Below are 27,932 nucleotides of genomic sequence, written 5' to 3' on the forward strand. Positions count from 1 at the left end.
AGTAGTTAATGCCTTTTGCGGCAAATCTACAATAAGTCACGTCAACAAAATAACTAAAAAAGCAAAATATGACAGACACCAGTGTCCGTCGCGGCCTGTGCGAACGTCCAACCGTATGTTCTTGCGCCGACGCCGCGCGGACAACGCTGTCGGTCCCCCTGATATACTTACTATTGACAAGTAGTTAAAATAAAATAAGTATTTTTTTATTATCCATTTTAAGTAGATACCTAGTAATTTCTATATAGTTTCTATAACAAACTAAATGGCTATGCCTTTTGATTACGTAGTAAATATTACATAATCTGTGGTTTTCAACCGTAATAGCTGTGCTGTTGTAGTTTCACAGAATGTGTGTTGTTATAGCAAAATATCTACAAGTACTTAATTAAAACGTCATAAAATTATAAATTAAGAGGGGTACCCATACAATAGGGATTTTTTTTTTTTTTGACGTGACTTATTGTAGATTTGCCGCAGATGGCATTAACTACTTGGCCGGACAAATGGGGAGCGCTGAAGGCTCTCACCCGGTACAACGTTTAAGACAACAGGCCTGAGGGTGCCCAGTTGGGCGCGAACCTCGGCTCAGGGCGTCGTCTGAGAGGAAAAATATTTGAAAGAATTAATCGACCCTAGTGGGTCGATAGCGATAAGCGCTGAATGAGGGAAATCGTCGACCACGCCGGCGGGGTCGGTATCGGGGACCTGAAGTGTTTGGTGTCGCGAGCTGATTGGCTGCCTCTATGGCTAGAGTAATCGGGTCGTCGGGATCGTATATTACGTTCTTCGGACGCCGATACTTTTCAGTACCGTCCCTAAGCGGAATGTACTCGGAAGCCGCAACTACCAGGGGATTTGGGTGGTGCGGAGCAGAATCGAAAAAACGTTTGGAAGCTAATTTGAGCCATTGGGCAATGGTTGGCAGACCTAGGTCAATGTGCAGATTTTCATTGCGAAGGAACCACGGAGCTCCCGTGGCTTTCCGCATGAAACGATTTTGTATTACCTGTAGACGGTGAATTTGAGAGGGGCTCGCGTGAGCGAAAACTACCCCTGCATAGGTCATGATTGGACGGATGCAAGTCGTGTAGATTTTCACCTTATTCCTAAGGGACAATTTACTTCGCTTGTTAAGGAGACAATGAAGACGGCCCATTACAAACGCGGCGCGATCGCGCACTCGTTTGATATGGGCCTTGAAAGTAAGACGTCTATCTAAGACTACGCCGAGATATTTGACTTGCTCCTCCCAAGGGATCGGCTTGCCAAACATCGTGATGACTTTAAGTTGACGGCGTGACCGTGGCGTGTTATAATAGCCCTTTGAAAAGTACACCGCTGCACTTTTCTCCGGGTTTACCTCGATTCTCCATTTGCGAAACCACTTGCCCAAGGCATTGGCCGCGCGTTGGAGGATTCCGGCCATCATAACTCGACCACGGCACGAAGAATAGATGGCTGTATCATCCGCAAATAAAGCTAATATACAATAGGGCCATGACGTATAAATAGTATTAGATACAAGCTTCTTAAGTATGATTAAAAAACAAATCTTAAAATAACATAATTATTTTGTCCGGCTTAGTAGTTAATGCCAAAGCACTGAACGAAAAATCTCCATTTTAAGGGGGGTCCCCGTAATTTATTATTTTATGGTTTCTAGGTGCTTGTTGGATGTCCGTTATAATAATAGATGCATTGGTGCTCTTTCCAGCATACACCGTCTGATTACCCGACTGCAGCGAAGCAAATAGGAGGGTTATGTGTTTGACCACTTTGTATGTATGTATGTGCGTTGGTTTATTATGTATGTAAGTATGTGTGTATGCACGTCTGTAGCCACCTAACTGCTAAACCACAGGGGGTTTAACAAATGAGGTGTCACTGGAAGCGTTTTTTGATTGTCCGGTGGTTATAGGCATGTGACGCCCTCTAAAGGACATAAACTGAGTACGAAAAATTATGTATGTACTTAATTATGTAGTATTAAAGGGCTTAATTTGCATATTTCAACTATTTATAAATTATTAGCTTTTATTCGCTGGTTTGCTTGTCTTTACGCAATATTACAAATAAAATTTATTAAATTTGTTTTTTTTTATGATGGACTAATGTTATGGGCGATAGGCTGATCCCCTATCACCATAAGGTTTATCATATCCAGCTTACGACATCGTCTCAACAGTGGCTGCAAGTTGTCTTTGATTACTTGTGGCTCTGCCTACCCCATTGGGGATTACGGGCGTGAGTTTATGTATGTATGTACAAATAAATTTAGAGGGTTATTTTAGATTTGTGCCTAAAATTGACGTGGGTTCCATAAATTGTATGCCTGTCGATTATCCGTCCCTTTCCTCGGCGGGTAAGAAAATGACATGTAAAAATAAAAATATATTTTTTCTACACACGTAGCGACACGGAAAAATGTTCCAAATCATCTTAAAAACCCCTAGTAAAAAACTGACTTACATTATCACTAATGGTTAAGATTTCGGTCAAGGATCTTTGGCAAGTTGCGACAGTGACAGTGATAAGAATATTATTATGGAATTGACATGTCACCTTATGTGATTCTCATAAATTTTCATCATTTTTTGGCTAAGAGCCTTGGTGTTCCTGATTTGCTCCTCCTTTGGCAGTCGGGTAAAAACAGACAGACAGAGTTACTTTCGTAAATATAAAACAACAAGTGGGTCATTTATGTTAATAAACACAAATAAATAACGTAAGGACATAAGTTTTTTCACTGAAGTTTTACTTTCTTTATCATTAGTTAATATTTATTTATTAAGCAATGTTATATTAATTTATTCATAAATAATAAAAAAACAGAATGTAAATCCACCACAGGCTTCGTCAGTACCAACATTCATATTAAAAAAAATAAAATAAGGGAAAGCATATTCAATTCATACATAATAAAATCCGCACAAGCTTCGTCAATATACAAAAACAAAACCACAATTGGCTTCGTCCAAAACTGCCTACTCCAGAAGCCCACCCCGGACCGCTTCCGGCTCAAAGCTACCCATTAAACTGGCCGCATTTCCACGTTGAACAGCCAGTGAAATGCGCTGAACCAAAAACGATCCGGAACGCGGATCATGGCCCTTCTCACGCAACCGCCTCCCCAGCTCCCTAACGAAATCCAGTGCCTCGCAACCCCATGGGCCCCCAGTCTCAACGGCAAAGGGCAAAAAGCAATAATTTGGACTCAAATTAGCATATTTTACATGCTTTGCCCTTGCCGCTGACTCCGCAGCCGCTCCCGCCGTCCGAATAGTGCCGGAGAGATGCGACGCAGCATAAGTGCTAACGCACGTTATACGTTACATTTATTTATTTATTTATTATCATCCTATTAACTAACATTAACAGTTAGTCTATATTTAATTTTGTTTGTCACATTGAGTATTTTATTTAAAAGCAATTTATTTTGTAAAAATAAATTATTTGTAAATACAAAAAAATATACATTATTTCGCAATTGATTAATATACATAAGGGTTAATTAAATGTAAAATTGTATTGAAATTGCTTATGAGTTCCTGAGGTCCTTTCACGTCAATTGGGTTGACTGACCGACTGCTTCACATTAATTTTCACATGCATGAATCAACACAACATTGAGATGATGTTCTAAATATTACTGGTTTATTTTAGAGGGTGCCAACTAGATTTACCTATTTATACTACCTATTACATCCAATTAATTGTTGTAGTACAAAATTTGATTAAAATAATTATTGTTTTAAATGTAGTAGTATAACTTTCCCAATGCAAAAATGTGATTAATCTTCATTCAATAGATCGTTTTAGAGTAACCTAAACCTGTTTTTCATTTTATATCCACCTTAGTAATGGTAACCTGTTGAAGTCTATCAATTAGCTGTGTCAGCTGAGCTTGGGGACACCCTGTATTTTAAGTAATTATTTAATGTATTATAATTAAAGTTTTCACTTTTTAAAACATTCTGACATCCATGAACTTTATCAGCAGTTGCTGAGTTAAATGCTTATATTAGTTAATAATATTTACCAGTTCGATTCAGTGTGAAAAATATCGTCGGCTGTGTAAAAAGGTTGTTCTTTGTACAGCTGCTTTGTATAGGTATTTGATTATAAGTACTGTGGCAACTAAGCTCCGCTAACTTTAGTTTTATTTTTTAGATTTTAATTCTTGCTAATTGAGATGTCCGTAGTTTGCTCTTTATTTTATAGTCTTTCTGTCTGACCATTCAAGCGGAAGTAATCTCGATCGTCAGCCACGGTTATCTTTTACGTATTTGCAACGCAGACACCTATATAAAACACAGTCTTTATTTTTTATCCCAGGCATTTGTGAAAAAAAAAAAATTCCTACCATATTATGAGTCAATCCGGTAAATCACCAAGCCCAGCTCCCTTCCATGTGGATTCAGTTCGAGACGATGACATCTACATCACTGGTATATCGGGATATTTCCCCGAATCGGACTCAGTCAAACACCTAGGAGAAAATCTTTTTAATAAGGTTTGTATGATAGTATTCTTAGTCATTACATTGATCCTTAGTCCACTTACCATCAACATTGTGGTCAAAAATTATTTTTTCAATCCGTGATGGCCCAGTTCGGAGAAAGCGTTACTTATATAGGAGTATCACGGGTGCAAATCCCGGCTAGGGTTCTAAGCCTCTAAATTTAGTTCACTGATTTGGGTGGTGCGGAGCAGAGCAGAAGAAACGTTTCGAAGCTAATTTAAGTTATTGTGCTTTGGTCATTGAGCAGATTTTCGTTGCGAAGCAACCACGGGACTCCCGTGGCTTTTAGCATAAAACGATTTTGTACCACATGCAAGCGATAGACTAGAGGGGGACTCGCCTGAGAGAAGACGACCCAAGCATATGTCATGATTGGATGGATGCAATTCGTGTAGATTTTTACCTTATTCCTTAGAAACAATTTACTACACTTTTACGAGAGACAGCAAAGACTGCATTACATTTGATATGGGCACTAAACGTTAAAAGTTAATCTATAACACTACTGCACTTTTCTTCGGCTTTACTTTACTCCATTGGCGGAACCATTTTACGGCTTCTACAAGTCAATGAGCACCATCCATGCCGTCTTATGCGCACATCCGTATTTATCGCACAGCGCAAGCGAGACGTATAATAAGTAACATTATATTTGGCAGGTGGATTTAATAACCGACGATGAACGTCGGTGGAAGAAAACTCATCCGGAAATTCCACAACGAACTGGGAAACTCAACAACATCGACAAATTTGACGCTTCATTCTTTGACATCAATTACAAGCAAGCTCATATTATGGATCCTATGTCCCGAATCCTACTTGAAAAGGCATACGAGTGCATCATCGATGCAGGTAAGTTGTTTTAAATTTGCCTTTCTATTTTGTTTACTACTGAAATAAAGTTTATTATAACCAAAAAAAAACAAATGTTATTAGAAATGGGTAATTAGAAATAGAATATTATTTGAATATCAAAAATTTTCAAAAGGTGTCAATCCCAGCGAGTTACGTAACACGAACACTGGTGTATTCCTTGGACTTTGTTTTACGGAGTCCGACAAGATTTGGCAATATGAAAAGATGGAAATGGTTGAAGGCGGTATTCTTTGGTGAGTACTTAACGAACAATACTATGCTGGACAGTGAGACATTTAATATATTTTTTCTCAAATCACTACCAAGTGTCTCTATTGTGGTAATATCATACTGATCCATTTGTCTACTTTATAGGTGTTCCCGTTCTATGATAGCTGCTCGCATATCACATTGGCTAGGAGTCCAGGGACCATCACACTCAGTCGATTCTGCTTGCTCTAGCTCTATCTTTGCATTAGAGCACGCAGTGGCATCAATCCGTAACGGGAACTGCGATGCGGCAATCGTTGGTGGCGCGAACCTTGTGCTACATCCAATCATTTCACTGCAGTTTGCCAGGTAATAACTTTAATTCCGATATGCTGGTACTCCGACGCAAACGAACTGAATAAATTATGTAACAAAGCTGACCTGATACAGACAGAACACTGTCGTTCCTGGGAGCCTTCTTCCGCTCCCGTTACCTCAATTTAGTTTCCTATCAGAAATCATAAAAGTTATTAAAAAATATAAATCGAAAAGATTCAAGGGATATTAACGATTTATCAACGAACATATTAGAGCACGTATTAGGTTATCTTCCTCACGTCTTAGTATCTCTTATTTTTAAGCGACTTCATGAGGTAGGTATGTTTACACATACCTGCCTGCAATCTCACCAGGCCCAACATGTATGCGCTTCCCACGTATGTGCGCAACATAAATACTTGCGCACAAAACTAAAATTGGTCATTATAGCGTTCCTGGCGTACTTTTTCAGATTGGGAGTATTATCACCAGATGGTGTTTGTAAGAGTTTTGACAATAGTGCCAACGGCTATGTTAGATCAGAAGCTATCTCGGCTTGTTTTCTTCAAAAAGCCAAGGATTCTAGAAGGTAACCTGTAGTTACTTTAACTATCTAATTTTTCATACAATAATAATATCGATATGATCATGTTAGATTGGTAATTTTAAATTGGATAATTTCCACACTCGTATTTGGAATCAAATCTCACAAACTATGGTCACTATTCGTCATTTAAGTAAAAAAAGTCCTTCCACATTCACATTTGCAACAGTAAATGAAAACTGTTTAGTTCAATATTATGTTGCATCTTATCAAATCTTTCTATGGTTTCAGGGTATACGCACACTTAGTCCATGCAAAAACGAATTGTGACGGATACAAAGAGCAGGGCATTACTTATCCGGCAGGTCAGGTGCAGAAAATGTTGCTCAAAGAATTTTATGACGAGTGTCAGGTTCCACCTTCTAGTCTAGAATATTTGGAAGCTCACGGCACAGGTAACTCTTATTGTTATTATTTCTTTCTTTATTTAGGTACATATACAACAATACATATAACCTTTTACAGACAGCATTATAAATAGAATAATTTGGTATATACGTATACTTCAATCTTATTCGATTAAGCTATTTAACATTCCCGCTATGTTTAGCAGACTATCTAAGAAGTCTTGTAACTATAAAATATACTTTTATAATAAACGGTATACCGAATTTTCGCTGAACAATTTTACACACATTTTCATTATTTCCCAAAACATTTTTTTTTTTTCAAATTTTTTAGGGCGGTCTTCCCAGTATTCCAACAGATGATTGGTGGTAGATGTCTTTAAAATGAACTTAAACGTAGCTTTATTATCGTTCACCAGGCACTAGAGTTGGAGACCCAGAAGAACTAACAGCTATAGATGACATCTTCTGTCCAGGAAGATCCAGTCCCCTGTACATTGGATCCGTTAAGTCTAATTTGGGGCATACTGAGGGTTGTTCAGGACTTTGTTCCGTTGCGAAGGTTTTCTACTTTACTTACTTTGGTTTATGTTATAATTTCAACTCATAATTATTGTTTATTATTTGCTTCCATGATAGTATTCGTGATCAATATTTGTTTTCAGCTATGCATTGCTTATTCTACCGGGTACATTCCACCGAACATTAATTTCAAAAAGGCTCGAGAGGGCATCGCGGCTTTAGCTGAAGGTCGACTCCGAGTTGTGACCGAAAAGACTCCTTGGAACCGAGGCATGTCGGGAATTAGCAGTTTTGGTTTCGGAGGAGCAAACGGACATGTGCTTTTAAGAAACGTCGCCAGACATAAGGTGATTATAAAAGAAAAATCATATTGATTAACCAAATAAAATATTTCTTGTAGGTACCTACGTTACCTGATCCTGATTTATATTAATTGTATTTTCCACTTACATCATTATAGATGACGATACGGCTCACCATCTATCACATTGGTCAAAAAGGTCAAGTGAAGTGTTGCTACTTTTTACTTCTTGCAATACCCCTGACTTGCCAAAATGAGAATATAGTTGTGACCTTATATTATAACCGGATATTATTTTATCTTCTCAAGGTCAATAACGGACTACCAGTAGATGTTCTACCCAGACTTGTATGCGTATCCGGTCGAACAGAGTCTGCTGTGGGGAAGATATTTGATGATTTGGAGTCAAAACCTTTAGATGTCGACCAAATTCGTTTGTGGCACGCTATTCATGAGCGCAATATAAACGGTCATGATTTTAGAGGATACGTCGTAATGGGTAAGCATTTAGAAAATGTTAATATTGAGTCTTATTCAAAGAGTCACGCAATTTATTTATCACGTTCCATCTGATCAAATTAGTTAACTGTATGTAAATACTTATTTGTTGATGGTTACTTTGTACTTTTAATCTGCAAGTGAACAATTTTTAAAACATCATCATCCTCCTGCCCTTATCCTACTCTAGTGGGATCGGCACAACATGTATACCTCTCCCATTCATTTCTGTTAGTCGTCATCACAGTATTCATACCTTTCACATACATATCCTTCTTTACAAACTCCATCTACATTTTCTTGAGCTATCCCCTACCCCTATCTCCACCCACATCATACTCATAACTTTCCTTTATTAAATTAAATATATTTCGAATAGGATCCCAGCCCGACAAGAGTGTGACATTGGCTCGTGATATACAGCTTGTGTCTAGTGCAAAACGTCTAGTGTGGTTCGCTTTCTCTGAACTAGGATCCAACTGGGCTGAGATAGCTCATCAACTTATGACTCTACCTGCATTTGCAACTTCTATTCAAAAGTAAGTAACAAGTTTATTTTTACCATTGCTGCTGACAGTGCGACCTCCTCTTCTTTTTTCTTTCTGTATTTTAACTGTTGAGTAATATTATTTATCCTATTTAGTTAATGTGCCTAGATTTGTTGTTGTATTGTTTATTAAGATCGCAAAACACTTTATTTTTTTAAGTAACATTTTGTAAATTAGGCTGTAAGGGGTAATAAAATAAAATCTCTGAATACCTTAAAATGCAATACCATATGAAATAGTCTATTTCGTATTGTAAATAAATGACGGCATTTAATTTTATCTTCACAGGTGTCATAGAGCTTTACATGTAAAAGGTTTCAACTTAATTAAATTGATAAATGATGTCAGTTTTGGCAAATATGCCAATAATCAATATTATTTGGTCGGTACTGTGGCTGTTCATATCGGCATTACAGATGTTTTAGCAACCGTAGGCATTAAACCAGACTATATTGTCGGTGAGTATATGCTAATATTTATTAACTTACTCCATACCAATAGAGGTATTAGTAAAATTACTAATATAGATACCAAAAAAGCAACTCGTAATTATATTTCTTTACCTAATAAATAAGAGCTCATGGTTACCAAGAACTTGTTTGACTGTAATTTGTAAGTCTCTCTGGACTTCTTCTCAATATAAACTTTTGGTATATATAATATACGTATATAAATGCATAATGTACAAAGTTTTTTTATTTACTGACGTGGTTTTCCTACATAGGACATGAAAACTGTGAATTAGGCTGCGCGTACGCAGATGGATGTTTAACCGCTGAGCAAGCTATATTGGCAGCATACAGTATAGTCATGGCATGGAAGTCTGCATCCGATGACAGTTCATTAGCAGAATTCATTGCTAGTATTTCACACAACTCCAAGAGAAACGGTAAGAGTGTCTTGAGTATTAAGTTGGTAAGTTTAGTCGTGTTTTGGTGTTGTATTTGCTTAAGGTCAGTGATTTAAAACTATCTTTTGCAGCTCCCAAGTTAGTGCAGAACTTAAGGGAAATAATTCCGTCACCAAAATCTCGGTCCGAGCGCTGGATTTCAGTCACCAAGGGATTAATTTCAGAATATCACTCCAATTTCTTAACAGTAAGATTTTTCTCATAATCATAATAGTACTACAAACAATTCTTCAAGACATACATCGTCTTCAAGAGTAGAGTCGTAGTAGTTCATTTGGAAGAGGACTTTTATTATGAGGTAGCAAATTCGAATACAGCTGTCCAGCGTTATCCCGTTTCTCCAGGGTCAGCTTAACTAACTTGAAGATATCACAGATTCGTTTTTTCATAGAAGCAACTGCCTGCCTGACCTTCCAAACGGCGAAAAAATAACCAGCCCAATACAGGTTATGTCACATACCTCCAAAATGCATTTCTTTCCTTCATATGAAAACATCGTAATTGCACATGATGGGCACATGATATTCATTTGTGATCCAAACATGAAATTCGAAAATCATTGGTTTCGGCCCGTGCTGCCCAGCACGGGCCTTCTTCATAATCATTAATAATTCATTAATAATAAAAAGCTTCTCTTCTATCCTTATTGATCCATTTAAAATTCATTTTTCTTTCTTACTTAATCAAGTTTCATTGTGCTTTTTACAGAATCCTGTCGTTTTTGAAGAATCTGTACATCGAATCCAATCAAATGCAGTCGTCATAAACTTAGGACTCTCAGTTTTTTTGACTCCAAAGGATAGTCTTCATATTTCCTTAGTCGATAGAGAAACTAATTTAACACTTTTTTTGACCACCCTCGGAAGGTAAGATTATTTTTGTTGGAATATTTGAGTAAAGTCAGATCTTTGCACTTTTTGATTTTTATATTGTATACTTTCAACGTTACTAATCTAACTTTTTGTAACAATTGGGACAGTATTTAATTCTTTAGACATGGTCAATAAAATATGTAACGCTGTTGGATTTTATCGGATCCTGTGATTTTATACTAAATATAGATAATATAACCCAAATAGATTTGGAAAAATGAAATGGATCCGTCGAGAAGAATCAGGTTAATTTTAATGCAATTTATAAATTATGCTTTTAAATAAACCATTGGTGCTTATTCCTGCAGACGCCATCTAATTTTATTTTAAGTTATACCTGTCATTTTCTTATCCGCTAAATAAGAAAGGGACGGGTAATAGACAGGCATAAAATTTATGGAACACACGTCAATTTTAAGCAGAAATCTAAAACAACCGTCTAAAAAGTTTACATCAGCCAATAAAAACTAATTAAATAAAAAAAATAAAAACGGATTACATACCAGCGAGATGACTATTTTATGCGCCCGGGTTATTCATTCGTTTTAAAATTAACTTGTTGACAATCATCCGTCCCTTTCCTTTTCGGCGGATAAGAAAATGTCGGGTATAACTTAAAATAAAATTAGGTGGTGTCTGCAGGAATTGGGGCCATTATCTCCTATATTTGTAATCCAGGTTATACCAAGCGGGTCTTAATCTTCAATTAGCGCAAATCTATCCTTATGTACAATTTCCCGTCGCTCAAGGCACCCCGATGCTGGCAGACCTAGTGAAATGGGAACATAGTGAACATTGGTGAGTAGAAAATGACAAAATTCAGTCCCATGTCGTGCCTAACATGCACGTACTGCATGTGTACATAATTTTCGCTTAAAACGTACCTACTGATGAGATCAAATTCCTGTATGTCCATGTTAGTTCCATGGACGCTTATTTAAAAATAAGCGCCAAAATGGTTAAAATAATTTTGGTGTCGATATTTAATCCAGCTTACTTATACAGGGTGTAACGGAACGGGGGTATCAACCCGAAGTGTGCCTACTCTGTCACTATCTACAAATCACATGCGAGAGTATTGGCCGCCTAAATTCATATTTGCATTAGTTATGAGCAATTGAATTCCAGGTCTTCATGTAATAAATTCAAATTTGCACAACACTACGTAGCAATCAGCTGTTCAAGGTATTTAACTTTTGAGTGAACAGCTACCACCTCTTTTATTTATGCCTGCCCTAGTAAAGGGTAAACGTGCCAGTGATGGCCATATTAATCAATATTTTTTAAATTGTTTTGTTTCATCCTTGTGAGGCCAAGATTTCCAGACACAATAGTTAAAAAAAAAATGGGCATTGGTCCCGGTTACTGCTTACTGATGTAATAAGTAGTCGTTACATGAGCCATGTCAGGGGCATTTGGCGGCTCAATAATAACCCTCGCACCAGGATTGACGAGGTTGGTTATCCACCTCACAACCAATAGGATAGAACAAGATGTGAACATACATAAATCACGGCTTTATCCCTAATGGACCAGACAGAGCTACAAGTAATTACACATATCTAATATCACACTTACTGCGCTACTGAGATGGGCAGAGTCACTTTGTTGTACAAGTTTTGTCCAAAAATGTAGTCGATTACCTACATTAATAGTTGATAAAGAAATGTACTTTACAATGCATCTCGTCTCCTTGTGTAGTATGCTTTATTTTATGATTACGTAATATCAGGCTCCCTTAACACCGTCATCCAGGTCAAATGGGCATCACACTAGCGGCGAATGCGTTCATGGCTAGCTAGGTACGGGACAGTTTCATTAGAATACTTTCAGAGTTTTGCAGGCCCTAAACAACTACTACTACTCATACACAGTTACCACCAATCACTGACTAAGGTGTGCAAATACTAACACCTCACTTTACAATGGATCAAAGGACACAGTGATTCAAGAGGTAACGACGCGGCGGACGAGTTGGCCAGAAGGGGAACGGGAGGTAACAGCCATCGGTCCGGAACCGATATTGCCGATCTCATTCGGACAGGTCCGCTCGCTGCTACGAACGAGAGCAGCCAACAAACACACCTTTTTTTGACGTGACTTATCGAAGTTTTGCCGCAAATGACATTAACTACTTGGCCGGACAAATGGGGAGCGCTGAAGGCTCTCACCCGGTACAACGTTTAAGACAACAGGCCTGAGGGTGCCCAGTTGGGCGCGAACCTCGGCTCAGGGCGTCGTCTGAGAGGAAAAATATTTGAAAGAATTAAACGACCCTAGTAAGTCGATAGCGATAAGCGCTGATTGAGGGAAGTCGTCGACCACGCCGGCGGTGTCGGTATCGGGGTCCTGAAATGTTTGTTGTCGCGAGCTGATTGGCTGATTCTATGGCTAGAGTAATCGGGTCGTCGGGATCGTATTACATACTTCGGACGCCGATGCTATTCAGTACCGTTCCTAAGCGGGATGTATTCGGAAGCCGCAACTACCAGGGGATTTGGTTGGTGCGGAGCAGAATCAAAAAAACTAATTTGAGCCATTGGGCAATGGTTGGCAGACTTAGGTCAATGTGCAGATTTTCATTGCGATGGAACCACGAACGATTTTGTATTTCCTGTAGACGGTGGATTTGAGAGAGACTCGCGTGAGCGAAAACTACCCCTGCATAGGTCATGATCGGACGGATGCAAGTCGTGTAGATTCCAAAGGGATAATTTACTACGCTTGTTAAGGAGACAATGAACACGGCCCATTACAAACGTGGCGCGATCGCGCACACGTTTGATATGGGCCTTGAAAGTAAGACGTCTATCTAAGACTACGCCGAGATATTTGACTTGCTCCTCCCAAGGGATCGGCTTGCCAGACATCTTGATGACTTAAGTTGACAGCGTGACCGTGACGTATTATAATAGCCCTTTGAAAAGTACACCGCTGCACTTTTCTCCGGGTTTACCTTGATTCTCCATTTGCGAAACTACTTGCCCAAGGCATTGGCGCGTTGGAGAATTCCGGTCATCATAACTCGACCACGGCACGAAGAATAGATGGCTGTATCATCCGTAAATAAAGCTAGTTCGGTATTAGGGTATTTGGGAATGAACAAACACACCAGACTATGAACCACCGTAAATAAATGCAGGCAGGCTAAGTTGGCACTACCCAACATCAATAGTTGTCTCTCCAAAAGAATTCTAAATGTGAAGAGGTCTCCACTAATACAGGTAACAGCTGCAGGTAGCAGGTGTAGCTGTGTGGTCACGGTGATATCAACAAACATCTGTTTACACTAGGTGTCACCGACAAGCCCCTGTGCAGAACCTGCATGGACGAGACAGCGGCCCATGTGCTACTGGAGTGTGAAGGAGCCGCCAACTACCGGGTCCGGCACCTTGGCCAGACGGGGTGCCTCCCTGAGGCGACCGGCAACGTCAGAGGCTTCTTAGAATTCCTTGGGGATTTACAACATAGTAAAAGCAAAATAAATTTCTCAAGTACCGTTGTGACTGCCTACCCCTTAGTGATACGGGCGTGATATTATGTTAGTATGTTCTGATTACTTATGGCTCTGCCCACCCCATTAGGGATACGAGCAGCTGCAAGTGATTGTGTATCTTATTAACGAGACATTAATGTTACGTTTACAACATAGTAAAGACAAAATCAATTTCTCAAGTAAAGTACCTACCTAACATAACTTTACTTTTACTATGACATGGTAAAAGTAATCTTAAAATAAGTACTTTCGTACAATACAATAATACTTTATTGCGTACAAGGAATTAAAAACACATAACAGTATTTTTTTAAATCTTTCTATCGTGTGGGTTGTGAGGTGGATTACCAACCTCATCAACCCTGGTGTCAGGGTAACTATTGAGCCGCCAGAGGCCCCTGACATGACTCATGTAATAACTACTTTCTTACATGAGTAAGTAGTCACCGGGACCAACCGTGCCTTCCGAAGCACGGAATTGCAAATTGCATTGGGACAGTTAATGGGATTTATACCCTGTACCAGGATGCCAGGGCTCGCGAATAGAAAAAGGCACGCTAGTGTTTCAAACTATCGATAGTTCAGTATCGATTATCGATCATAATCATTTTCAACTACGATTTTGATTGGTAGAAATAAAAAAATAGCTTTTCAAAAAATCTAAATCCATGGACTTTTGAGTTATTGAAATTCAGTTTAGACAATCAGCCCACTCAAAATAACCATACTATCGGAGTGTAGCAATACTACTGACTGAGGGCAAAATTATCGATAGTTTGTTATTAATCCGCAACGATACTATCGATTGTATTGCACTTAGGTAATAAAATCGAAAATGTTCCCACTTTCCGAGTTATCAATAGTCTTGCTATCGATCGACTCTCGGTCGGGATAGATTATCGATAGACATTTTTTGATCGGCAAGCCCTAGTGCACCCGAAATTCAAAATGGCGGTGCTGTTAAGGGGAAGTTATCATTAACCATGATAAAAAATATTTTTTTTTTTGTATTTTTTTTCCTTCCTAAATTGTAGTCGTGTATTATCCAACAGTGAACAATAACATCACGCCTTTTTCCCATTGGAGTAGGCAGAGACTGCGGAATTTCACTTACCACTACACGCTCGTATCGCTACATGCCCGTACCAAACATACATACATAATATCACGCCTTTATCTCTTATGGGGCAGACAGAGCCACAAGTAATCATAACATAGGTACATAAATAATTATCATGCTCGTACCGCTAATGGGATGTTCTTGTGACTCTGCCCACCCCATTAGGGATACGGGCAGAGTGATAGTATGTCTTATTATTGACAGATTAATTTCGCCTTCTGCTATTGCGCGGGATATTTGCGAAGAAACGTGGCAATTCTGTGTTAGTGCCAGAGTGTGAGCGCGGGTGATCCTTATTAGATAAACGACTTTTTTACTTTTCTAGGTTCAAAGTAAAATACGTACCTACTTTCATAAAATACAATACATTCATTCATTCATTCAAACAATACCATAAAAATATTTTATTGCGCACAAAGAAATAACACACCCTTAAGTACCAGGATACTAGCATTCCAAAAGAGATAGAAACATGCACACGAAAGTAAACTGTCAAATTATTTGTCAGTGCTTGTTTACTATCTGTGGAGTGAAGTTCGAAATTTGGATTTGTTGTGATAACTGTGATCAGTGATAGTTCGAGGTGTCTTTGAGTAATGTAGGTTATTATGAAATGATGATGTGTGTGGGTGCCGGCGATGGCAACTTAAGTGAAGCACGGAACTTGTATCAGCGATTCATAGAAGGTAGACCAGCTGATGAAGCCAGGCAACTGCCTTCACTGCATTGCTTCAGGAAAATGGTCAATCGCCTACTGCATTTAACGGGCTCTTTCCACGCGTCATCCGAGACTGGCCGCTCGGCGACCCGTGATCCGGAGTTTGAAGAAGCCGTACTAGCCGTGCAGCCAACCCAAGGACTACCACGCGAACCTTACCACATGCAACGTACGCCCGAGCTAATTCCTGCTGATTATTTACCTCGTGTGGCATTCTGAGAATGGTACCGAGTTCAAGTGGAAAGCTCACCAGACTTTGCTTCGAAAGTGTTGTGGACAGATGAAGCGGCAGGTCTGTGCATCGAACGGGGATGACGACATTTCGAACCTTTCTTGTAAAACGTAAGTCTAATTATTAATTACCTACCTACTTACCCACACTTTCACACTTTTTTTCCTATTTACTATTAAATTAAATACCTTACCTAAACAAGTAGGTAATTTTAACTTATTTTACACGTCATAAAATAATGTGAGAATAGTTGTCAAAGCAAAATGACTCCAATTATTAGATGCTTTAGTGTCATTCTTGTTTGTTACAGTCGCCGACGTGCCGCCGACTCGGATTGTTCCAATCGGCCGCCGACTCCTTTTGACGTTGCCGCCAAAGCCGCCGCCCGCTCGAATTTCGTACCTATCGCGGCCGTGCGAGCGCCGCGAGTACCAGGCGACCAGGACGCGCTAGGAGATTTGTGTAGTGCCAATATTTGAGTGGATTAAGAACAGTGACCTCAATAGTGCTGTGCCGTGTTTTTTACATGCTGGAAATATTAAAATATTTTTTTAACTGAAATTGAAAAAAATATCAAAAGTGTTTTTTTTTAATTGAAATTTTGCAGATAAGATCTACATAAGGTATAGTTTTGTCCCCTTTCGGCTTGATACCCCCCTTCCGTTACACCCTGTATAATAGATCAGTCAGTATATAAGAGGTGAGTGATTTATGGTCTTAGAAAAAGACAAAGACAAAATCGTGCAGTTGTCGTTTTAAATGTAATATTAGTTTGATACAACATTCACTTGTTTTGTTTTTAACTTGTTCATCACACAGCACTCTAAACTGGCGAATAAAGAAAATGAAGTATTTGATGAGAGTGGAAGAAGCGAAAGTGGTGTGTCAGGATCGTATTAAGTGGAATTCTGTTGTCTTTACCAAAGGGAAATGAGCGTGATATTATGTATGTATGTATATATTTATGTTTATCGCACTGACCTCAATTAATAAAAGTACGCTTGCTCGTATTAATCGAGTTCAGTGTCTCAAATTGATTCATAAATAATTGAGCAGCATAAATATTTCATCTTGTACAAGCACATAAACGGGACGTTTTGTATTGACATGAAGATGGTCGTATTGACACGACGATGTATGAACAATTATTTCATTCATTCAAAATATATTTTATTTTTATGGCACTTTTTATAGCTACCCGTAACTTAAGCTACTCTGCGTCAAATGGATAATGGTTTTAATGAGTAATCAGAAAAATGTGTCATACGAGTTATTATTTGCTAGGATTTAATCCCACGTGGTATCCAACAAAAAATATCGTGGATTTAGGGGTAGCAGCAATTTCATTAAGAGCAATTTCTCCGATATCAAAATAGTCAATTATTAATTTCATGAGCCACATGAAAGTGGCCAAAAATGCATATGAAAGAGAAAAGATAAACTAGTTCTGGTACTTTTCGTCTCTTCCCAAATTCCCATAATTCATAACCATTTATTTGCAATAAAAATGGTAAAAGAAAGAATAAATAAAAGAAGGTTCACACCAAAATATCTCAAAATACCATGTACTTATTGCCAAATACCTTAAACAATGCAGAGAAAACCTACCCCAAAACTGATAGTTTCATGGCGGAATTGTGTATATGTTACCGGCCAAACCCGATTTTAGGCCAAACTAGTTTTGCCTAGGCTAAACTAGTTCATCCTATGTGCGATCGGATAAACCGGTACAGACTAGGCCAAACTGGTCTGTCCTAAGGGTGATAGGAGAAACTAGTTTATCCTAGGAGGAACTAGTTGAGCCTAATAAAAATAAGTTCACTTCAGGATAAACTAGTCTGGCCTAGTCTATACCTAATATTTCCTAGTCAGAAATGTTTAAAGTCGGCGCCGTATTTACCTGGACTAGAATGACAGTTATGTTTTAAGCTAAAGTAGTCTTTACGAACGAGACACAAAGTGTATAATGCGTTGTGTTCATTGTCGAGCCATACTTATGGCAAAATAAGCTTTGATTGTTCGGTAGTAAAGTCAGGTAGTAAAGTACTTAATTTACAAATTACAAATGATAAATACATCTTGATTTTATAACTAGTATTTCTGGTATTTTATTATTCCCTGTTAGCATAAAATATGCTAAGCTAACTACTCGTAGCTTTCTTGACGTGTACCCATTCATAGAAGGCCCAACCAGTTTCTCCTAGGCCAGACTAGTTTATCCTGAAGTGAACTTATTTTTATTAGGCTCAACTAGTTCCTCCTAGGATAAACTAGTTCCTCCTATCACCCTTAGGACAGACCAGTTTGGCCTAGTCTGTACCGGTTTATCCGATCGCACATAGGATGAACTAGTTTAGCCTAGGCAAAACTAGTTTGGCCTAAAATCGGGTTTGGCCGGTAACATATACACTGAACAAAGCGATGAAAAAAAAGCAACCAACATTGTTGATTTTGAATATTCTCTGTGAAATGTAAGAGGATAAAGATTTGCTAATATCCGGTTATAATATAACTTAGATAATTTTTTTGACTACTTACCTCAATAAGCACCTTTTGTATAGACTACTTATACAATAAAGTATATGTATTTAATTGTAGAAGCGAGGCAACAATTCCGTCTTAACTTACAAAAATGAATAAATAAATGAACGAAGTTATTTTAAATATAAATATATCTTTTTGCAGGAATGTGGTTCGCTTTAGTTGTAGTAACAACTACCAAAGTAATACTAAAATCTCCGAGAAAACTGTGAAGGTTTCTCTGCAAGACGAAGAAAATGAATGTTTTTCTGGACACACTATTGATGGTGATTATAAAAATAAACTTCTTTAGTTTTTGGATACTTTTACGAAGCATTATTTTTTGTGATTTTTAAAGTCTCCTACATTTGTTATCAAGCTTATATTTTCAAGTCTAGCGATAGTTGATCGAATATATTTAACTGAATGCACATAAATTCCTTAGGTCGTATCATATATCCTGCTACTGGTTACCTTATCCTCGCATGGAATATGTTAGCACAGATGACCAATCGTCTATATACGGAGATGTCAGTTGTTTTCGAAGACGTTTACTTCCAGAGAGCCACCAATATGCCGAAGGACGGTATTATCGAATTTACAATTGTGATACACAAAGGAAATGGTAAATTTGAGGTAACTGGTTATGATAGCAAATCAAAAATTGGATAACATAATATATATAAGTACTTTATTAAATCAAAAATAACAACTACATCGAAATACCTACTTAAAAGTTAAAAATTTAATATATAATTATAAAATACAAACCGTAACACAAGTATGTCATTCACTTATTATGTATTTAACATATCTTGAAGTTGATGCCAAGTCAAAACGAAGACAAAATTCGTAAATCGCAATATAAACTATTTACGTCAGGTTATGTTTGTACTAGTACATGTACTGCTATGAATGTCCGAAGGATCCTTCTGTATTGGCTCGGTACCGATCCGGTTATAATATCACAGAAGTACTTTTTTTGACATGACTTATTGTACATTTGCCGCAGATGCAATTAACTAATGGTCGGAACAGAAACACTTGTATTATGGTTTGTATTAAAAAAGTATGTATTTTTCTACTTTAAAGTGTAAAAACCAAGTTCAAAATCGTTTTTTACACTTTATGTATCTCGTAAATTTTAGAAGCTCAATATTATAATATATTCAAATCTTTTTCTAGATTATAGAAAACGGAACGCCTGTAGTAACAGGCCGAATATATGAAAAAAAGCACGTCAGACAAGAGTTCAGAGCAATCCCACCGGAATCTAAAGATGAAACCGTAATTTCTGTATCCAAACGCATGTATAACAAAGATTTCTACAAGGAACTAAGTCTAAGAGGATATCAATACAGGTACCTTTTACGTATCTATAGATACAATGCAAATCTGCATTTTTCTTTAATTTAATTTTTACTTTTACCCGACTGCGAAAAGAAGGATTATTTATGTATGTGTGTATACTCGTGTGTTCCAGATAATTACGTTGCATTGATAACTTAACCGCTCAGACATGTTCCGGATAGGTTTTACCTCCAAATTTTGCATAAAACACGTATCGGAAGCATGTTATCTTAATAAGTAATAAAAATAAGTATATGCTTAAAAACTTGAACCCGACTACCGAAGAATACGCTCTAAAAAGTATGAAACTAGATATAAGTCTCTGAAATTCTTCCGAATAGTGATTTTTAGGACATACATACTGTAGCAATCAAAATCTAAAGTCATGGATATTTATAAAAAAGATTTTTTTAAATAGGTATGGAGAAATATACCTGTTTTTCTGGCTTGAGGCTTGAGGCTTTATAAACAATTCATGAACCATCTGAGAAATACAACCAATCACAATCAACCTTTCATCTATTTTATGTATATCTAATATACTTAATTTAAAAAAACCTGTATTTATACTTATAAAATGTGTGATTTGTTCTAGTGGTTTATTCCGTGGTGTAATGGAGTGTGAGGTAGATGGTAAGCGTGGTAGATTATTATGGGCCAATAACTGGGTTTCGTTCCTGGATACAATGCTACAAGTAAAAATTGTCGCTCATGATACACGTTTACTATATGTGCCAACGAGAATAGAAAAAATATCCATAGATGTCGATGCACATTACGAGATTACCAATAAACTCGGTCTTAGTGATGTTCAAAAATCTCTAGAATTCCGTGCTTATAATGATTTGGAAATAACGAGGTACGTAACTGTATATTATACGCTTACATAATATGAAAAAGCTTTAATCAATTTATGTAACTCAGGATAATAGATTTGCGTATACAACAGAGCTGGCGGTGCAGAAATTCGAGGTATACACGTCACTGCTATTTCTAAAAAACCTGCCCTGGGAATACCTATATACGAAAAGAACCAATTTGTACCTAACAACAGCAAAGAAATCATAATGGTAAGAGATATTTTTTTTATAAATCATGACTGTTTATAAGATATTGTGATCGAACATACATTCACTACTAAAAATTTAAATAGTTTGCAGATAGTCTCCGAGCTAACCTGCAACTTATTTTGGAAAATATAAATACGTACAAGTTCAAGACCATAGAGCTTGTCGATGAGGAATACAAAAACAATAATCTCGAACCAGTTATAGAATTAGTTTGTGATATCTTGGGTGATCTTCCCCTTATACAAGCTGAACTTCTAGTTTTAAGTGAAGATGTTTTGAAGCTGCCGCCAAATGTTACAGTTTCTAATAAGAAAATTATAGGAGAAACCAACACAGTGTTGTTTATTGGAGCAAATCTTTTAAAGAGATCTAAGGTAATGAAAAATCACAACGACTTATTTTAAAATTAAATATGGCTACACTGATTCTAAATAGCATTAATGTTTAATTTTATAATCAACAGGTTCTCAGCGAAGGTACCTCAACGTTAAGAAACGATTGTTTTGTTTTAAGCCGTGAGACCATTCTTCCTGATATTGCAAGACTCTCTCTTATGTATGATTATGTTACCGAACATTTTACTGGTTCAGAATATCTTATTTTACTGCGAAAGAAACGTAATTGTAAAGTTGCTAAATATATCGAAATAGTCACAAAAGACCATACATATTCTTGGATAGATAAAGTAAAAGGAGATATGAAAGATGGACGAAAAATTGTGCTGTACAATCAAAATGAAAAAATAAATGGCCTTCTTGGATTGGTAAACTGCTTAAGAAAAGAACCTGGTGGTGAATTAATTTATGGTGTTCTTATATCTGATCCCAAAGCACCACAATTTAACCCAAACCTTAAATTTTATAAGGACCAGCTAGATAAGGAGTTAGCTGTTAATGTTTTCAAAGATGTAAGTAGTAATTTTATTCATTTAACTATTGTATTTGTGATGTTGACAGTTGTAGTTGTAGTTTGTTTTTTTTTTATCCAGGGCCAATGGGGTACGTACCGTCACCTTTTGCTCAAGAACCTGGGCACAGTCAAGGCAACACATGCGTACGTCAACACTGCAACTATTGGAGATCTCACGTCACTTCGTTGGTGGGAGGGGTCCATTACCAAGGATAAAATTTTAAATAATCCTAAGGCTAAAATAGTACATGTAAGAGCTTTATTAGTGTTCTCAACGAACATTAAATTAGTGGTTGCAGATTGCGTATAAGTAAATAAGGAAAATGAATAAAATGATCCTGAGAAACTGTTTTCTGGTGAATTCAGGTTTACTATTCCGCGATGAACTTCCGTGATGTGATGACAGCGATGGGTCGCGTGACGTTGGATGCGGTAGCTCGAGGTCGACTATCTCAAGATTGTGTGCAAGGCATTGAAGTAGCTGGACGAACTGCTAAGTAAGTACGTAGTAGTAATTTTTAAAAGTGCATTCGATCTTTGTATTCTAAGTTGAGGTAAGATGAAAAAGGCAAAAAATGCAACAAAATATAACCCCGAATTAAGTAAGTAGCTATTGCAATTACTAGTGCATTGGATAGCTCACTTATACATACTTGACAAACTAAATACATGAAAACTGAATTTCACAGCGGCTGTCGTGTTATGGCCATCTGTGACAGAGGGATCAGCAACATAGTCCAGACAGAAGAGAGCCTCATTTGGCCAATCCCAGACGAGTGGACATTAGAAGAAGCAGCCACTGTGCCTGTTGCATATGGCACTGTTTTTATGGCTTTAGTGAGTATCTATCTAATATTTTCCGGTGGTTTGAATTTATCGTTTCTTCTTACCAGTTCGATTCATTATGTCAATAAACTAGTGAGATTTTTCACATCTGTTCGACTATTGAACTAGTGAGATTTAAAAGTTTCACTCATTCTGCTGCATTTACGTACTCTGCTGCTTGGACTTCGGTTCATATGCGTGGCAGGTATTTTTGACTCTGGATTATTCTGCATTGTTTTCTATTCTACCCCGGAAAACGTGTAACTTTGCTAAATATTGCTATAAACTTGTAAATCATTGATAAATTTATTGAACCTGTTTACATACAACTTATAATCTAATGAATTTTTATGCCGTAACTCTTTATTTTATAGATAATGATTGGTAAAATCCGTTCTGGTGAGTCGATCTTGATCCATGCTGGTTCTGGTGGTGTGGGTCAAGCTGCAATTAGTGTAGCCCTGCATCACGGGTTAGAGGTGTTCACAACAGTGGGTACACCTGCCAAGAGAGCCTTTATTAAGAGACTCTTCCCACAAATTAAAGGTAAGACCGCTACTCTAGTTAAATATCGGATTCAAATAAGCCCGTTTACCAATACATGTTCTTTTTTAATTGTCTTTCAATAATAAATTTACTCCTTAACATGGTTTTTTTATTTGTTAAAAATAATGTATACAATGAAACTATACTACTTCATTGTTTCTTATTTTGTACAGACAGTCACATCGGTAATTCCCGAGATATTTCTTTTGAGCACATGATTCGACGTGAAACAAAAGGCAGGGGTGTTGATGTGGTCCTCAACTCTTTATCAGATGACAAACTTCAGGTAAGTACACGTACTTAAATACAATGCATTATAATTATTATCATTACATCATAAACTTACAGTTTGACTAAAAGAACAAAAGTATGTTATTTTAAAGTGTTAGGAAGAAACTAAAAATGTTGGTATTTTTAAAAAGTGAATACATCTATTTTTTTCCACAGGCATCAGCTAAGTGTCTAACGTACCGCGGCAGATTCCTTGAGATCGGAAAATATGATATCACTATTAACACGCAGATTGAAATGTGCTTTTTCAAAAAGGAAATCTCTTTCCACGGTGTTATGTTGGACTATATTTACGATAAGCACTGTTTCAATTTAAGAACGGTTAGTAGAAAAATATATATTTATATTAGAAAATTGTTAAAATATAATTTAATAAAAGTTTAATTAAATTAGGTCTTGCTTTTTTGGAAAAGATATTTTCTGTTTTGTTATGTCCATTAACTTTGTTTATTTTCTGTTAATTAATTCTTTATGTAATATAGAAATTAGGGGAGCTTATTTTGGGTGGTGTCGCAAGTGGAGCAGTGCGGCCTCTCACCTACTGCTCGTTTGATAAGACAAATGTTGAGGCTGCATATCGGTATATGGCTGCAGGAAAACACATTGGAAAGGTATTATAAAAATCAAAATAAATTGTATGTGACGCTATTATACACGAATAATATACAACTTAATTGTACTTACAGGTACTCATCAAAATCCGTGACGAAGAACCTCAAACTCGTAACAGCATTGTTAAGCCGTCGCACAATGTAATTGATGCTGAACCTAGGTAATATATGTATAAACAATGTATAAAGAAAAACAAAATGTCTAGCAACCCTCAATTAAAAATCAAGAAGTGTTTGCAATTACCCATCAGAATTCTCAGAGTTTTACATTAAGACTAGTTTCCAATACTGATTTTTAACTTTCAGATATATGTGTTCCGAAAATGAGGTGTATGTCTTAGTTGGAGGTCTAGGAGGAATTGGTCTTGAGTTGGCCGATTGGCTGATATTGAGAGGTGCAAGAAAGATTCTAATGTGCTCCCGAATAGGAATATCGAATGGATACCAAGCGCTGAGGATAAGGTACGTTTGGGATGAAATTATGCTAATTTTTGAATAAGACTTTTTGAAACATTGAATATTTTTTTTTCAGGACATGGCAAGCATACGGAAGTGATATCCAGATTTCAACCCATGACGTGACGTCTGAGTCCGGTTGTGAAGAAATGCTTAAAATGGCTGCTACAATGGGCTCTGTGAGAGCCATTTTCAATTTGGCGGTCGTTTTGAACGACGCAATATTTTCAAATCAAACGCCTGAGACTTTTAAGAAATCATATGGGCCTAAAGCTTCTACCACCATCCATCTCGACAAACTTTCTAGAAAACTTTGTCCGGAATTAAAGTAAGTTCACAATGTGGAAACGATATTATCGTTTAGAGCCTTACTTGAATTTTTATAATAACAATAATTTTATTCGTTATCAGAGCAATATAATAGGTACTTAATATAGCTGTACCGAATATATTGCATTACACTAATTCAATCTTTCTGAAATATATTATTTTCTACAATAATAGTTGATGTATTTAAATAATACCCTGACAACTGAATTGATGAAGTTCGTAATCCACCTCATAATCCACAGAGTAGAAGAAGATTAGTTTATGACTTATACTTACTATGTTTTACTATTCTTCGCCTGATATGACAAATATAATAATTTACCATAATATACACTAAATCAAATTTGTTTTTACAGAGATTTTGTGGTGTTTTCGTCAGTATCTTGCGGTCGTGGTAACGCCGGTCAGACCAATTATGGTTTCTCCAACTCGGTGATGGAAAGAATTTGCGAAGAGCGAAAGAGTCAGGGTTTTCCAGCTTTAGCAATACAATGGGGAGCTATTGGTGATGTAAGTGGTATTACAAATAAATACAATGAAATTGTTTTACTGAAGTTTATAAACTACAAAGTAATACACATTTATGAAATGTTCTTAAATCTATGTAAGTTAAGTAACGAAAAAAATAATATTTTAGGTGGGATTAGTTGCTGACATGCAAATAGAAAATATTCAAATGGAAATCGGAGGTACGCTGCAGCAGAGGATTTCATCGTGTATGCTAGCAATGGATAAGTTCTTGAAACAAGACGCTGTTATCGTATCATCTATTGTAGTCGCTGAGAAGAGACTCTCAGGTGCTGGCATTGGAAGCATTGTCGATGCCGTTGCACACATTATGGGTACCTATTTAATTATAATAATGATTTCTCCCTACCCTCATCCTTTTTTGTAATCAGTCTATTTGTTTGTAATGGACCTAATAATAATATGCTGAACATGGATTTTAATGTGTTCAAAATTATTATTCTTTGTTATTTTTTTATCAAACCAACCTTAAAAGTAGTTAATTATTTTATGCACGCAAAAACGGTTCATAACTTTATTTTAGTAACCTCACTTACAATGCTTATATTTTTACCAGGTATTGCTGATTTAAAAACAGTATCGCAGCAAGTGCCGCTTTCAGAAATAGGCATGGACAGCATTATGGCTGTTGAAATTAAACAAACTCTAGAGAGAGAGTTTGAAATCTTCCTTGCCGCACAAGAGATAAGAACATTAACGTTCGCAAGGTAGTACATAGTCTGCAATTTAATAATGTACTTAGGTAACAAATAGGTTTCTTGTTTTAAAATAATAAAGAAATTATATATATTTCGTATAAAATCGAAATAAATCATGTTTTAATTTTTTTATAGATTATATATGACCAATTTTTATTTTATTTTAGATTGGTGGAATTAGATAAATCTGTTTTTGAGACAGATAAAGATGCATCAAAGCAAACAGCATCAATGTTAGTTGGTCCAGGCCTGGTAGAAATTCTCTTAGAGAACTGTGGAGACGAGGAATTGTCAGCTAAACCTTTCATTGATATACCTGGTTGTGTAAGTAAAACTAAGATGATTAGAATTTTAGTACCTACATAGCAAGAACACGTTTTTATTGTTAATATAGAAACGTAAGTTAAACCATTAACTATTTTCCCTATTTCTTCGTAGGATCCACAATCAAATAAAACAATTTTCATGCTACCTGGCTTAGAAGGTTGTGCAACTGCGTTGGAGCCGTTATGCAAAAAAATAAAGATCAATACTTGCGTAATGCAGTTGGGCCTAGAACATGTGAATGAAGATATGGACCATATGGTTCAAAGACTATACAAGGTACAAATTTTTGACAGTAAAAAAATAAATTTATGTTCTCTGCAAAAAAAGACTAACGGAATATGCATTATTAATTATATACTCTCATACTTGACATTTCCTAATTATTGTTTTAGACAGTGAAGTCGAAGTTGTCTCCAGGAGCACATTTCTACTTGCTGGGATATAGCTTCGGAACCTTGCCAATTTTAAAATTAGCCCAAAAATTAGAAAATGAAGGTAAGAACGTGATACAATTCTGAATAGTCTTGTTTTACATTTTTCTAATTATGAAAAATATAATAATAATCGCCAGAAGATAACATGCCCAAAGTGAATTGTGTAGACCAAGGATCTCGGCTAAGTCACATAAATTAAAAAAATAACATTACATTTACATTTCCTTACTTACCTACATTTATGGTGTAATAAAATATTAACCATTTATTTATAGGTCATGAAGGAGTTGTGTTCTGCTTAGATGGATCACCAGAGTTTTGTGCGTCTTCAGCAACAAATGTTTTGAGTTGCACCGATGATTTTACTATGCAAAACAGTTTGCTTCTGTACAATCTTAGCAAGGTAGCTCCCAATATCAACATTGAGGAAGTAAAGGCTAAAGTTCTACCCATTCAATCATACGATGAGCGGATCAAAACTGTTTTAGAAATATGTCCAGTTAAACCCCACTACTCTATCAAATTTACAAGTGATATGTTTAAAGCTACTTTTTATCGACTTAAAAGTATTTTAAACTATGATAACAAACATCTTAAATTGAAAGCTGATGTAATTCTTCTGAGACCAATACATACCTCTAACATCAAATGCAACGAACACTACGGACTAGATAACTTGACGGAAAAAGAAGTGAAAACACATTTATTGGATGCCGATCATGTCAGTATAATTGAGCATGATGACAGTGCGAAAATCATAAACTCAGTGATTGATAAGATGATAAAAAAAGATTGTATAACATTGAAGGACACATAAAAGTTCAAATAAATGTATTAAAAACTTAATGTCTTTTTTTATCTGGATTCATCAGTACTTATGATATTTGTTTACCTGACTCCATCCACGATCAGATCCAGGGTCAAACTCTCTAACATATTTGGATTACCCTTTCGGGATTTG

The 27,932-nt window shown here is 36.7% G+C and overlaps 1 protein-coding gene across 2 annotated transcripts; it reads left to right on the plus strand.

The window, feature by feature from the left end:
* The first annotated feature begins 4,026 nt into the window (after positions 1-4,026).
* Positions 4,027-27,817, plus strand: LOC126369905 (fatty acid synthase-like). 2 transcript variants are annotated; one of them, XM_050014507.1, is made up of 40 exons: positions 4,027-4,085; positions 4,339-4,516; positions 5,185-5,377; positions 5,514-5,634; positions 5,756-5,959; positions 6,381-6,497; positions 6,744-6,907; positions 7,279-7,421; positions 7,525-7,728; positions 7,992-8,181; positions 8,560-8,719; positions 9,017-9,186; positions 9,453-9,617; positions 9,710-9,825; positions 10,347-10,504; positions 11,189-11,308; positions 18,762-18,883; positions 19,042-19,232; positions 19,782-19,957; positions 20,542-20,805; positions 20,896-21,016; positions 21,100-21,390; positions 21,480-21,923; positions 22,005-22,175; positions 22,292-22,422; positions 22,615-22,762; positions 23,125-23,296; positions 23,470-23,582; positions 23,744-23,908; positions 24,070-24,198; positions 24,274-24,359; positions 24,505-24,660; positions 24,731-24,982; positions 25,341-25,494; positions 25,622-25,826; positions 26,069-26,219; positions 26,378-26,534; positions 26,649-26,813; positions 26,930-27,032; positions 27,247-27,817. In XM_050014507.1, exons 2-40 carry the CDS (start codon positions 4,373-4,375, stop codon positions 27,786-27,788), a joined length of 6,978 nt encoding a protein of 2,325 aa, XP_049870464.1. In that variant the 5' UTR covers positions 4,027-4,085; positions 4,339-4,372; the 3' UTR covers positions 27,789-27,817. The 2 variants fall into 2 exon arrangements, with proteins under 2 accessions (XP_049870464.1, XP_049870465.1); XM_050014508.1 differs by having other exon boundaries at positions 4,037-4,114.
* The last annotated feature ends 115 nt before the right edge of the window (positions 27,818-27,932 follow it).

Source organism: Pectinophora gossypiella, chromosome 9 (genome assembly GCF_024362695.1).
Source record: "Pectinophora gossypiella chromosome 9, ilPecGoss1.1, whole genome shotgun sequence".
Lineage (NCBI taxonomy): Eukaryota > Metazoa > Arthropoda > Insecta > Lepidoptera > Gelechiidae > Pectinophora > Pectinophora gossypiella.

What these genes read in the sequence shown, in the direction of transcription:
- LOC126369905 (XM_050014507.1), top strand. Translation starts at nt 4,373, where the DNA reads ATGAGTCAATCCGGTAAATCACCAAGCCCAGCTCCCTTCCATGTGGAT. An exon ending in TAGAGGATACGTCGTAATGG is followed by an intron (nt 8,182 to 8,559) that starts GTAAGCATTTAG and finishes TATTTCGAATAG; the next exon opens with GATCCCAGCCCGACAAGAGT. An exon ending in TCATTGATATACCTGGTTGT is followed by an intron (nt 26,535 to 26,648) that starts GTAAGTAAAACT and finishes ATTTCTTCGTAG; the next exon opens with GATCCACAATCAAATAAAAC.